Raw genomic sequence first — 14330 nt, forward strand, 5'->3', positions numbered from 1 at the left:
GGTTTAACACCTTACAGTGTCCGCATAGTATTAGGACTCACATTGGAGTGCTGCAGGGGGGTAACACATGTTTTCACACCCTACGTTGCTCTCTAGTTACCTGTGCCGTCCGCAACACGCTGGGCCCGAGGAGAGCCCCGTCCCCTACACTCCGGGGGGCAGCGGGGCCGCTGCCGGCTCGGGACCCGCCAGGTGTCCCGAGGGTGCCGCCAGCCCTGCCCGGGACCTGCCCTGGCCAGGAGCCGCCACCTGCGATCCGCCTCCCGGCCGTGCCCGGCCCCACGGGGCGCCGGGGCGGAGCAGGACCCGGCCCGCCCCGCTGAGCCGCAGGTAGGACAGCCGCCCACCCGGTGCCGTCGCGTTCGGTCCGCGGTCGGAGTCTCCGCGCCCCCGGCGCTGGCCGATGGATCCCGAGGCGGCGAGGGACGAGCTGTCCCGCTTGCGCGCCCTCTTCCTGGCGTGCGACGCCAGCGGCTCGGGCCGCATCGAGCGGGAGGACTTCGCTGCTCTCTGCGCCGAGCTGCGGGTGCAGCCGGCCGAGGCCGAGGCCATCTTCCAGCGCCTCGACAGCGACCGGGACGGGGCCATCACCTTCCCGGAGTTCGCCCGAGGCTTCCGCGGCGCCACGCGGCCGCAGCCCGCTGGCAGCGAGCCGGGGGGCGAGGACATGGAGGAGGCAGAGGCGGCAGCGGTTTGGGTCGCCGCGGGGCTGGAACAGCCCTGGAAGGACTTCGAGGTGCGGCTCGGGGACGAGGCGAGGTACATCCCCAGGTAAGGTCCGGACCCTCCCGCTCCGTCCCACCCCAACCCCGTGGTGTGAGCGGGTCCGCGGCCCCGCGGCTGGCGGCTGAGCTGTGGGCACCCCGGCCCCGCCGCTGCCGAGCCGGCCCTGCCGTCCTGCGGGGCGGGAGCGGCCCTCCTGGCGGAGCCGCCGCCGGCGCTGATGCAATCCCGGCTGGGGAGCGGCCGAGTAGCTGACCCCCGTGCCTGCAGGTGAAGAGAGCCCTCCGTACGCCTGCTTCCCGGCTGGGGTGGTTTCCAGCGCTGTTTTTTTTTAGCGTGCAGCCGCTCCTGGCTTCCTCTGCTCTGTTATGCCAGCGACCCACGTGGGAAAGTGTGGCTGGCAGAACGCGGGTATGTAAAGTTCTGCCGGCTCCGCAAGAACTTTCTCCTCGTGTTGTTCCCCGACCAGTCCCCAGCATTTTTCTTCCAGCCTAATCAGTCTTTTCCTGGTAAGGGCTGAGCAGCAACATCGTTGCCTCCACGTTAACGGTGTTGGTAATTACGGCCCTCACTGTGATGAGCTCGCTGAAGTTTGTGACAGTCTTTGTCCCCGGTCTCAGTGAAGTGAAGACAACTGATGGTAGCTTTGTTGGAGACTAAACCCGTTTAGCACCGGCCTGGTTCCAGTGTACAGAGATGCATTTTGGTGGCTCTCAGGAATCTGCCTGAAAGCTGAGGTGCTTCATTTTAAAATTGTAATTTATGATAGAAGACAAGTAATCTGAATTTCAGGACTTGGCAGCTAGTCAAGAGAGTTTTTAAAAGTTTTGCACGTGAATATATCTCCATGTTGTTTCTGTATAGGGCTCTTTAAATTCCTACCTATACCATTTTGGTTCCAGACACATTAAAAATATTTTGGATTATGAGGTGAAAAGTTTCTTCAGAAAATTTTTCAGTTACTTAACGTACTACTCCTGTGTAAATCCGGAGTAAATTTTCTTTTCTTTCTGGACTAATACTCTTTAGTTTTATCGGACTGCCCCATTTCAGACAGATCAGTATTTTTGTACAGGTTTTAATTTGTTCATGGTGCTTTCCTTGTTAGACACTTGGTTTCTGAAGAACAAAAGACTGTTTGAAAGCTTGCAGACACATTGAATAACCTGAAGTCAGAAACTCAATAGGAGCTGAAAAAAAATCTCACTCATGAACAGTGATAACTTGTGAAAGCATCTCTCTCCTCTTGGTAATAGCTCCATTTCAGTATCTTGGTTACTGTTTGCAGCAGCTATTTCAGTGTAGTCTGACTGTGTAAAAGGATAATGGGAAGGGGAACAGCTTTAATTGGCTCCACTGTGCGGACACATCTGGTGGTTTTGCTAATAAATTCATCATGACATAATGTAATTGTGTTTTGGTTCTTTTACATAAAAACTGAAAATAACTAAGTTTTGATGGTTAAATACTATCATGTAGGCAGTAATTTGGTGAAAATGTTTCTTATTCAGGTTCAGATTTGATCATCCTTCACAGTTGGCTGTATTTATTAATGTGTGTCAGTGTCAACTGAAAAACAGTGTGCCCTTTGTTTTTTGTCTCTCTCATCCTGAAGTGCTAGAACCAGGTCTGTTCTACAGCTCAGCTTTTTTTCCATTTGTAGCCCATGTGTTTTTTGTTGAAACGTATGTATAAGGTTTTTTTCCCATGTTAGTAGTCCTAGTAAAATCATTAGGACCACTTACATGAGTAATGAATAAGTTGAAATTCTTTGAGGAGTCTTAAGCAGAAGAATATAACAAAATCAAGTGAAGTACAAGCTGGATTTCAAAAAATATGTTTATATTTTTTGTTTAAATTATTTAATTTGTTTTAGTTGTTTGTCACTTCACGTTTTTATTCAGGAAAAGGCAGTACTTTGAAAACTAGAATGGTTTGGAACACACCTGCATCTTCAGTGCTGTAAAAGAGTTGGCGTCCTTATGCTGGGATTTATTGCTCTTCATATATTTGTTGTGACATCAACATTTGTGAGAAAAGTAATTACAAAGGAGAAATTCTTCAAAGCCAGATGAATGCAGTTGGGAGTCCATGTTTTTTAATCTCTCTTTTTTAATTCTCTGGTTTTTTTTAATCTTGATCATTTTGGGGTTCAGTTCCTCAAAATGCTCTGCCTTGTCGCCACAGACTAACAAAGACACTGGGACACGTGCTTTGAATGCTGTTGGGGTTTATACAGGGAGAAACAAGGCACAGCAAATGGAAGTAGTGAGGTAAGGGTTGAAGTCAGGAGAAAATGCCACAGTGAACACCTGTGGCCTCTGCCACTCCTCAGCTTGAGTGAATACCCATGGAAATCAAAGGGAAGATTTCCACGATACACATGGTTCTGTCTCCGTTTCAGAAACTGAAAGTTCAGTTTCTGTGACTGAACTTTTAAAAAGCATAAATACCCTCCATAACGAAGTGTGAAACCCAGTAACAGCTCTATGCCTTGCCCCAGTCCTCAAGGAAGTAGCAGGCATTTAATGCAAAATTATTTACTGCCAAATACTAAAATAAGCATATATTACAATAAGCATATTTTGAGTATAATTACTTTTTTGCAAGAGGTAATTTTATTATGGGATGGATCATACCTCTGCTGTTTGGTGTCTAAGTTGCACAGTCTAAGATTATACTTCAAAAGATTCAAGTCTGTGCTGAAGCTGTGGTTTTACTGTTTGCAGTTAAACAGGCAGCGTCACATTAAAGAGTCTCTTTACAGCCTTGCTCCTTTCCTCCTCACTTGAACAGATTTTTTTGACTAAATTAAGTTAGATTTCTTGGTTAGGTGGTTACTGTGAGTCAAAGTATTGTTTGCCTTAGCCTTTACTTGTGCTTGGTGGGCAGTTTGCCTCTGGGAAAAAAAATGATGGAAAGTCTTTGCAGGCTGATAACCTAATATGTGAAGTCAGACTTTAGTGGATTTGTACAGGGGGTTGTTTGTTGTGGTATTTTTTTTTTTCTTGTTGCTGTTTTGATTTGTTTGGTTTTAATGTCATTTAAAATGGAGCTACCCTTCTACATTGCTACATTTAATCAGGAATAGTGAGTAATTAAACATAGCAGTGCCTTTAGTTTATGTGTATTTATAGTGAATTGCCAGCTGGAGATCTGTTTTGTTGAGAAGTCAGCCATGTTCGTTAGTTTATTCTTCTAGGAAGTATTTGAAATGGTACAGGAGTGGACAAAAAAGAAACTTGGACCTTTTTGGTGCTCCAGACAGTGAGTGCTTCAGTGCCCTGCCAAACTGAAAGTGTTTACCCCTTAATGGTGTTAGTGGATGTTGCATTCTTTCTTGTGGCCAATCTCAGTTTGAATTTCAGTGGCAAGACTGAAAGGTTCCTCCATGCTCCTAAATAGACAGATGTTTTCTTTTAAGTGTGTGGGAATGTCTCCCTAATGGCAATCCTTTTCCATTCCTCAGCTTGCGCAAGGAATAATCTAACATCCTCTGACACTACATGAAAAATCCTGTACTTACGAATGCTATGGCATTTCCCTCTCCATAAATTACAGGCAAAAAATTTCCTGGAAAACAGATTTTTAAATTTCCACGTCAAAGACTTCAGTCAGAAAGAGCAAGGGCTTGGGACTGTCAAAAAGACTAAGCCCTACTGGGCAACTTTTGTGCAATGTCTGGCAAATTTGATAATCTTATTGGAAAATGAACTAAATTAATTAGAGCATGAATGGGTGGATTAATCTGTAGCAGAAAGTTTGTATCCCTGTTTAGAGTTAAATCTGCTCTCACTGAGAGGCCTCATAGTCCGTTGCTTTGCTGTTTAGTCTTTGTTTTATTTGTGTGCCTTGTACTTTCAGCCAAGCTGACTATTCATCAGACTCAGATTTCAGTGCTGCCTGATTATGAGATTTTATGCCTCATACAATTCCAAAGTCTCTTAATGTGATTATGATAACAGTGTGCCCCCAGTCATTTCATCTGGAGCTGTATAGAAAATGTGGATCTGGGGGATGTGATAAAATGAGAAAAGCATGCTGGTCTTAACATGAGCTACTTAAACTGTGAAAACAGGCAATACTCATGGGATATACCGCTGTACTACAGCAAAGTGGAGAAGCTCTGCTGGATAAAAAAAACCCATCCAAAACCTATCTTGCTCTTGCTGTCAAAAATTAGGATGGATTTTTGCCAAAGTCAATATAGAGCACAGTATTAACTTTTGTCAGCAATTTGTGTTTCCGTCCATGAGATGATGAACCCTGATGTCAGTACTGGAGAAGTTGGAAGTTCCTTGGAAGCTGAAGCACGTTACCTGGAGAGGGGATAAAGGCAAATCCTGGGGAAAACCAAAGGCTGTGTCTTTTTTTCGCCACAGTGCTGGAGATGGGATCTCTTCTGTGGGAATGTTGTCTTGTATTTTAATACATATCATGACAGGGCTTTGAGAGATGTGCTCTGCTGGAAATGTGGTGAATACCTTTCTGTGAGCTAGAAGACTTTCTGAGCTACATTAAGTTTTACTGCTCTTCTGATTTTTGCTTTAATCAAAACAGCATGTGTGCTAACTTAAGCACTGGAGCATTCATTTTCTTGGAGTCTTCATGTGATCATTTGCCGTAAAGTCTTTGAGGTGTTCTCCTTTTCCACAGACTTAGTCTTTCCCTGGCTGTCTCACAGACTTTTTCATTGCTGTTCCACTGGCTCTAAATCACACCTCTAAGGGAGCAGCATTCATGCTTTGGAAACATTAAAAATCTTTCCTCTGGGAATTAGACCTTGGCTGGGGTGTCTCATCTGGCGGTTACTGATTTGATTGTCTTTTAATGCAGCCTGTTTCTGAAGGGGCAGATACAGAAAAGGAAAAGTTAGTATTAAAAAACCCATAGTACTTCATATTCACAAATATTTTAAATTTTACACCATGTTAAAGTTCTGTGTAATCTATTTTTCCTTCAGGAACTCAATCTAAAGAAAGTGTTAGGCACTCAGCTGTGACAAAGTTAGATCCTTTCCAATCTGTACTGGATTCGGTTGTTCTTTTCTGCTGACTGGTACAGTGGTATATCCAGTGTGTCTGCTTTTCAGAAAAAAAGTACTTGTCAATGTCTTGGAGGCACACTTAGGCTGTTGGTCTCCAGTGTAAGGACAGTTATCAGATACCTAATGCTTGAGCTTTGTTTTGTTCTGACCACCCAGCTCAGACCACCTTATACTTCATCTCTTCATGTCCATACCAGAACAGAACTTGTAGAAGTGATCAGAGCAATTTTACCACCTGACCTACAGTAGACAGGGATCATTGAAATAGTGTTCTAAAACCAAATACTGCCCTTAGGGTCAGACTGGGTGGCCTGTGTAATACAGCATATTCTTTCTGGTGACTACACAGGGAGCATATGTAAGATACTGAGCAACTCTGGAGTTGTTATTAGTTGAAAAATTCCATCATCTTTCTCTGAACTGCATTCAGAATGTGGATTATTAGGCAGATGTCACTGTACAATCAGCAAACCAGAAACAATACTGTGAATTGATAAGAATTAATATAGCTGTGTGGATTAAAGGAAAGGATAACACAATATAAATATCTGGTGTGCTCAAAATCAGTGTTGTGCGGTTTTTTGGTGGGGGTCCTCCCTCTGCCTCCCTTCTGCTCCTCTTCTATGCAGCCATGGTATTTTAATTCTATGATATTAGAAATTGCATTATAATCAGAGCAGTTTTCTTTTCTTTATGCAGTTCTCACAGGAACTCTGAAACCATGTGAATACTGTAACTTTGCTTAAGTTAACTCATGTGAAGCTGTGCAAATATTGACTAATTACTGTTATTAAGTACTAATTTTACAGATGGTTTATGCTATAAAACCTTTGAAATGAGGTAAGGTAAAGCCAAGGTAGTCCTTGGCCACAATGCTGTACCTTTTGTGGATTATGAGTGTTTGGTGTCTGCACTTTGCAGAAGCAACAGAAGTAAATGCATGCATGATGAGTAGCATAACCATAGTGCCAGATAAACAAAGTGACAAACTTTCATGCCATATATTAAAAAAATGCTCTTTCTACGCATTAGTATTTGTGAACACCTTTAAGTTCCACGCTAACACAACTTTGTTAGTGTGGAACTTACAGGTTTGCAGCTAAATACACTGAAAATTAATTTAGGATTACAAGGAAAACCAGTTTTAAAGAGCATCAGTAAACTTGCTGAGGGTACATTCTTTCCCTTCATCTGGATCATTGATAAACAGGTTGAACAAGACTGGTTCCAGTATTGATCCCAGAAAATGCCACTGACTACAGGCCTCCAGGTGGATTCTGGAAATGTCCTTAACAGTTTTTTAAATGCAAATCATTAATTGAATAAATATACATTTGAGGAGTTCTTTAATGTTGTGTTATTTATACAGAGTTTGTAGCACCTGATGATTAGATAAACCTGTTCGTTATTGTTACTGTTGGTGAACTTCAACATTACTCTCTTTAGAACATATTTTCAAAACGAAATTGTGTGCATTCATTGGAAGATATTTAACTTACTAAATACAGGTAATACAGGATTAGCGTTTGTAAAGGAAATCTTTTGCAAGACAAAACCACAGAAATTTCTCAGGCATCAGTAAATATCTCTTTGTGCTGGTTTTATGTTTCTCTGTCTCAAAATGAATGTCAACATTTCAGCTGGAAACAAGTTTTACATTGTCCTGAAGTTGTTAAATTGTTTAAAAGGGAATTTGAGCTATAGTAAGAGTTGTGGTACTGTTTTAATAAAGTAAATTAGACCTTCAGTGGAGAAATCACATATAAGAAGCAGAGTGCTGCAGCATTGATAATCAAAGCTGTGGAATTGCTTCAAGTGAGAAAAAATTAAGAGAATATACACTTGTTGAATTGCACAATTGTGCAATTTATGTAGTAGACTTTGTAATAGTGGTTTGGCTCTTATGTTGTTTTTTTTTTTTTTTTAATCTTGTAAAGGTTCTTTGCTCTGACAATTAGAACAGTATGCAATCTGTGTAAATTAGTCCAGATTAAATAGAAATCTGAATATACTGTTCCTACATTGAGGCAACATTTCACTATGAATTTCAGGAGAGCTTTTAACAACTAAAATACCTACAGAAGTGTTTTCTTTCTTCTTTATGAGATATATCTGACATTTTTCACTTGAGAGTCATATACAGAATTAACTTCTTGTAATGACAAATTTATTTATATATAGACCAGAATAATTTGTGTGAAACTGAGGAGCTGTATTCTTATTTTGCCTACAGCCCACCTCCCTCTATCTCCTTCCCCTTTTAACTTAGGTAGTTATTATTCATGCCTGTTTTCAGTTCTTATGCAACCTCCTGAAATCTTAGGTTTCTTCATGGATTATGATTAACATTAAAGCAATCAAGAAACTTGATATACATTGTGGGTTACGCCAGTGGCATTCTCTTCACTACACTATGGACAGAAAGTAAAAAAATTACTTCATTAGGCAGTTTGGGTTGTTTTTTTTTCTCAGTAGCTATATTAAAGCAGAGAAGTGGAAATGGTAAACATAATTTAAAGAATTTAGTCATAATGTACTGAGTGTTAAAAGCTTGTATCTAGTTTGCTAAATTTTAAAAATAGGCAAAGAGGGGAATATCTTATTTTGTAGTAAGTTTTTCAAACCTATAGTAGAACATTGTTCCAACTGAGTGCATTAAAATGTGCATATCTCTCTTTTTCAGACAAGAGCAGGTCAGTGTTCTGTATCAGAACATACACATAGCAGAACCAAGATTAGTCCAGCCATATGAGCATGTCATTAAGAGCTTCATCCAAGAGATCAAACTTCAAAGCACAGAGATGGAAACTCTGGCCATAGCGGTAAAAAGGTATAGTGAATTGTGTCTCTAGTTCAGTTCTGCAGTTTTTTTATTTCTCTTCTCCTGCTTTTTTTGATTAAACTGCTGAGAGTTAATGCCAAAATATGCCATGCAAAGTATTTCCATAAACTGAGTTCTGAAGTTAGTTTGTGTGCATACCCTTTGTGCATAAACACATATAGCAGCCTGCAAATGATTGCCTGTTCATACTTCCAATAAATTCTGGGCCAAATTTTTGCAGACTCTATTGTTAGTTAAATGCCTTAAAACATTTTGACTCCTCTTCCTTGGCTGCAGCTTTGACTTTTATCATACATGTCCACTATACTTTCATTTTAGAAATCATATTTTTGCTTCATGAGCTTCAAGGACTGTATTTACCTTTTTTAACTACTTGGCACTGTCAGTCTCACATCATAACTGCCAAAACCAAACAGATTAGCTCAGAACAGAGATCTTGTATGTGTGGGTGATGCAAGTTGCTTTTGAAGTCTCTTCATAGGATAACAAGGGGCACCTTTCATCTTTGTAAATTAATTTTAAAAATGCAGATGTATTTAATGCTAATCATCAGCTTGCAGCTATTATTTAAAATCTAATTTGCCAGTATCTTCAAAATAATTTGGCCTTTAGGTTCTTAGCCACGCCAGTTTCAATGTTAAACTGTTTACCTGTCTTTCTGTCTAATTTGTTTCAGTTGAGGTAGGCAGATGTGTTTCACACAGTGTTTCTTTCAAGCTGGAGGGCAATTCCTAAGAGAGTATTTTCTTCTAAATTTTAGAGCTCAGGACAAAGCAGCAGTTCAACTCAGTGAGTTAGAGGAAGAGATGGAACTACGGATACAGGCTGCAGAGCATAAAGTTAAAAAGGAAGTGAGTATTTTATATTTACAGTATTTCATAATTACTGAACTCTCAGTGATCTTAAGCAGGATTGATGGCCACCTGTGGTTTTGATCGTGATGGACTGACTCAAAGCTGCTGTAGGCAGGGTCTGGATGAAAAAAGTCTATACATGAAATAAAAAAATGAATGCTCTTAATGCTTTCCCAAAGAGGAATATCTGCTTAGGTGTAATGAACCAAGAAAAAGAAGTCTTTCCCTTTTGTGGAAACATACTGGCCAAGAAGAGTTTCTTTCTGAGACCAATATTGGAAACAGACTGCAGAAAATTATATTTCAGCACTAAAGAATGCAATCTAGTTCTCCTAGTACAATAATTTATGTATAATTTAATGCTTTGATTATTTGGTCCTGCTTTGTGTATCTGCCTGGAGTAATGCTCTTTCTTTCCTCCTTTCTCCTGCAACTACATTTTAGAGACTTAAGAGAGGATAACTGTGGTAGCAATGTGTGAGGGCCTGGGCCCCTCAAACTTAATGGGAAACTCTGTTTTGATCTGCTCAATTTTAGCTGTTGTTTCAACCCACTTGCAGTCTACATGAAAAGAAGTAAAAATCCTCTTGTCTTACCCAGGGAGAGATATATTAGAGCTACATGTGGTTGCATAATTCAAAGGAGCAAGACCAGCTCCCTGGTTCATTTTGAATTATTACTACATTCATTTAAGATAAGCCAAACTTTATATGGGCATAACAGTTTGTGAAAGTGTTCTAATGAAGGCATAAGAAATGCATTAATTAAAACACTATGGGCATAATTACTGCTTGGTCAGACATGTGGTATACTGAACATCTATCTATATTTGCTATGGGTTCTTTCACCAGAGTACTTGCAGAACCAGAAGTAACAAAGTACTGTCTGCCAACTTGCTGAATTTAAGTAGTTCACACTAACTGATATGTGAAGTTAAATGGTATTCTGTTAGATTTACTTCAAACAGCTTTTTTTCCTATACAGGAGAAAACAGTCCTACCACACCATAAAAGCCTATTGTGTTCCTAGAAACAAAATATAATGGCATAAAAATCTTAAAGATATCACACTTGCAAAAAAAAAAAAGTGTGGTTTAATATGTTTAACTAGTGGTAATGCAGCTCTTAGTAGAGATAAATTTTCACTTTCAAAGAAGCTAAGTTGTTAATGTTGAGAAAACAAATACATTTTCTCTGGAAAATAACTGTTGTCAAAAAGTGATAAATCACTGAAAAAAGCACTGAATACCCTTTTTCACTGCTTTGAAAAGATGACTGTGTGTGTTTGCTTATTCTGAGAACATCTACAGTTATACACTGGCATTATGCAGAAGTTGATCTTCTATGTATTATCTACATTTAGTCTGTATTCCCAATCACTCTTTGCATCTATCCATAGGTGTGAAAGATGGTCTTTGTTAACTTGGTTAACTTGTTTCTCACAAAGTTTTTTTCATTTTCACTCTCCAGTGTTCCTTGTAGCTCCTAGCTCCACATACTGCACCTACTAGAACACCCTGAGAGTAAATGCTAGGTTATTTACTTTGTGGGAATGTACTAAGCCATTAATCTTAATGTCTGTAATCAAGGCTATTGTTTGTCAGAGTGATCTCACTCATGCCACCGGGACACCTGCTTCTGCATGAGCCTATCCTGTACTTTGTTTCTTCAAGGGAAGCAAATAGTTACCCAACAATACTTGTGAGTTTATGTAGTTGGCAACAGTAGGGGAATCCAACTTAAATTGATTACTTGGATTATTGTTTTAACACATGAATGTCAGCGTCATCTATGGGAAATTCTAATTCTGAATTCTAAGCAAAATCTATGCCTGCCTCTTTCATGTGAAAACCCAACCTGTCTCGTTGGCTCCATTTCTCACTGCTGCATTCTGACTTGTTGTGTTGTGAAACTGGAGTCCCTGGGGAGTGACTGGAGTGAGGAAACACACCAGTCAGTAGCACACCACACACATTGTCATTGATGCACAAATTCGTTTGATACTCAGACTGAGTACTATATACAGGTATTGGTGTTTAGACAGAGCACTTGGTGCTGGTTTCAAACACAGTGAGAAAATTAAACCCAGTCCTGTTGTCACCTTTTATCCCCTCTGCTTCTTCTAGTAATAGAGGAAACTGGGAGAAATCATAAACTAGACTTACAGTATACTGGAAGGCTGCAATAAATGCAACAATATTGATAATGTAGGGTATACAAGGGAAAGAGAGTATTTTACCCACAAAAGGGCATTCACCATGGAACATCCCCGTGGGCAGTACTTGTTGCAGTCTCTAAGCACAGGTGCACACCCTGCCATGTGCCCTGGTAAAAGATGGCACTGCTCCCATTTCCAGCTGCTGAGGCCATCCCGGTGATGTGGGTGGTATTGAATAGACAGCTGTGAAACCATCCCCTTGTCTCTGTTGCTGAGATGGTACCATTTATCTAAAACTAGAGCTGCTGTTGTCTGCTTGCTTTCTGCTGACGTGGGCCTATAATGTTCTAACAATTGCAAGCAAAATAATTCAAAGGAAAAACAGAAGTAAAAAAGTAAGTGACATTGAGAATGTTAAGCACAGGAATCATGAATGAAAAACACTGAATGGACCCAAATATTTGCTTTCATGCCACCATTTTATATTGTGTATACACAATATCTGTGTATTGCATAGACTGCAATTACAGAATCAGAACCTATGGACCTTAAGGAAGGGATAGAATGGAAAAACACATTTGTCTAAGCAAAAAGTATGTGCTTTACAAAGCGATGAACGAATTTTTTGATAAAGATATGAAACCTGTCTCAACTTCTAATGAGATTGAAAATACTGCAGGAGAAGCAGAAAGCTGAAGAAGCACTAAATGAGCTGAAGCGCCAGTATGACGCTGAAGTTGGGGATCTTCAGGTGACAATAAAAAAACTTAAAAAGGTAAGTGAGTTGAAGTGTGTTGAGTTTTTTTAAGTGTTTTTTGACCTTATGAAATGTCTCCCTCAAGATGGGTAATCATAATTGTAGGTTTCTAATTTAATTTGTGTTAGTAAATGACAACTGCAGATAATTTTTAGGTTGTGTTGTCATTCTGTGCTTTTGTATTCATGTTGTGTAATTTGTTTAAATAGTTAGGAAAGAGAGCAGCAACTATTACCTAAATTCTTTAGCTTAACAATTTTCTAGGTCTATCAGGTTATTAACATTGCAGTTACCTAGTCTTATATTTGGTCCATTAGAAATAGTCCAATATATTTCCACTAAGCATTTGTAATTTATAAATAAAGATGGAATTGGCAACCCAGATGTAGTTATTTACATATAGTGCCTTTTAGTACCCAACTTTAAGTATAGTGCCTTTTAGAACTCAACTGCAATCTGATCTTGTAATTTGATACCTAGTAATAAAGTAAAATGAAATCTCAGGAATGATGTTTTGGAATATGTAATACGTGTTTGGAATATGTAATTTGGGTTTAATTTTGACCTTGGTTTTTGCTGTAAGTTTTACCAGAATTGTAGCAAGCACAGTGGATATATTTGTTTGGGTTTTGTATTTAATTGCACATAGAAGAACATTTCTAGAAATGGAAATTTCTTACAAGACACATGAGAGCTTCTAGTCCAAGTACTACATAGCTGAGGTATTAATAATTTTTTATAATTTTTTAAAGTTAGTTTTTCTCTCTGTTTCGATCTTAACAGCTGTCTTCTGTGTCACTAGTTATGAATATTTTATACCTAAAGAGTGCAAAATGCATATCAATTTTCTAGAAAGCCAGTGATTTTTGAAATAATGCTGTCTGCTAGTACATTCAGAACAACTGTTAAGTTTTAAAAACTTTAGTAACTGTAAAACGTCCTAAGGATTATTTATTGTGATTCCCATAAGGTTTGTTTTTTTAATCAGAACAATCAAATACATTAATTGTGCATTTTTTTAATACTTAAGCTGGAGGAGCAATCCAAGTATGTTAATCACCGGGAAGATGTAGTTGAACTGAAGAAAAGAATACATGATATGTTGCTGGTAAGAGAATATTAATATTATTATTATTAACAAATTAATTTAGCCTCAGTTTTAGTGTCTGCAGTACAGATTGGTATACTTGTGGAGATTTGGGTTTTGATTTTTGTTGGTTTCTTTTTTTTTAACATTTATTAATGGTAAGCTTGCAAGTAAAGCTTAGAAGTCATGGGTAAGTGTATGGATCTTTTAAGTTGAAAAAAACCCTGTTTAAATGTATGCACATTCTACATAGGACATTTAGAAATGGCCTGAGTTGATGTGGTTCCATTTTTTTGTAACTGAATAGAAAAAGAATAGTTAAGAAATTCTTGCATGTTAATTTACTGAATTCTCTGTTGATTTATCCTTCTTTCATTTTCTTTCCCTCCCTATGCCAAATTTTATAGTGTTTAATTTTTATTTAACCTTGATGGTTTTTATTCTACTATTGTAGTTTATCAACATTTTGTGGAGGTGACTGTGACAGCTAACATCTAATGTCTTCCTTTTTTGAAGGAAAATCAGAGACTTAAGAAAGATCTCTTAGAAGCACAGACAAATATAGCTTTTCTACAGAGTGAATTAGATACCTTGAAAAGCGAGTATGCAGATCAGTCTTTGAACACTGAGAGGTAAGTTACTTCTACATGATAATATTTTCACAAGGGAAAAAACAACATCTATTTTCTGATGTAATTATTATGCATGCAGTTGGCAACAGTTATTTTCTGAATTTGCCTTAAAGGGTGGGTACATGTTTAATACCGTGTCATCAATGCTGTTCACTTCTCTTGTTAGGTTTCTGAAGGAGCAAATTCTGGCTATGATGAAAATTCTCATAATCTTGCAACATTAGTTGATTT

At 39.2% G+C, this 14330-nt stretch overlaps 1 protein-coding gene across 2 annotated transcripts in view; it reads left to right on the forward strand.

Annotated features, from left to right (window-relative positions):
• The first annotated feature begins 350 nt into the window (after positions 1 to 350).
• Positions 351 to 14330, forward strand: part of RASEF (RAS and EF-hand domain containing) — a 30358-nt gene continuing 16378 nt past the window's right edge. For both annotated transcript variants that reach the window (XM_041397049.1, XM_041397050.1), the window contains exons 1-6: positions 351 to 771; positions 8454 to 8600; positions 9373 to 9463; positions 12303 to 12398; positions 13411 to 13488; positions 13984 to 14099. In XM_041397049.1, coding sequence (XP_041252983.1) covers positions 404 to 771; positions 8454 to 8600; positions 9373 to 9463; positions 12303 to 12398; positions 13411 to 13488; positions 13984 to 14099 — 896 coding nt within the window. In that variant the 5' untranslated portion in view covers positions 351 to 403. The remainder of the gene's footprint in view (positions 772 to 8453; positions 8601 to 9372; positions 9464 to 12302; positions 12399 to 13410; positions 13489 to 13983; positions 14100 to 14330) is intronic.

The sequence above is a fragment of the Onychostruthus taczanowskii genome, unplaced genomic scaffold (genome assembly GCF_017590055.1).
Source record: "Onychostruthus taczanowskii isolate IOZ18803 unplaced genomic scaffold, ASM1759005v1 scaffold134, whole genome shotgun sequence".
In the NCBI taxonomy this organism is placed as follows: Eukaryota; Metazoa; Chordata; class Aves; order Passeriformes; family Passeridae; genus Onychostruthus; species Onychostruthus taczanowskii.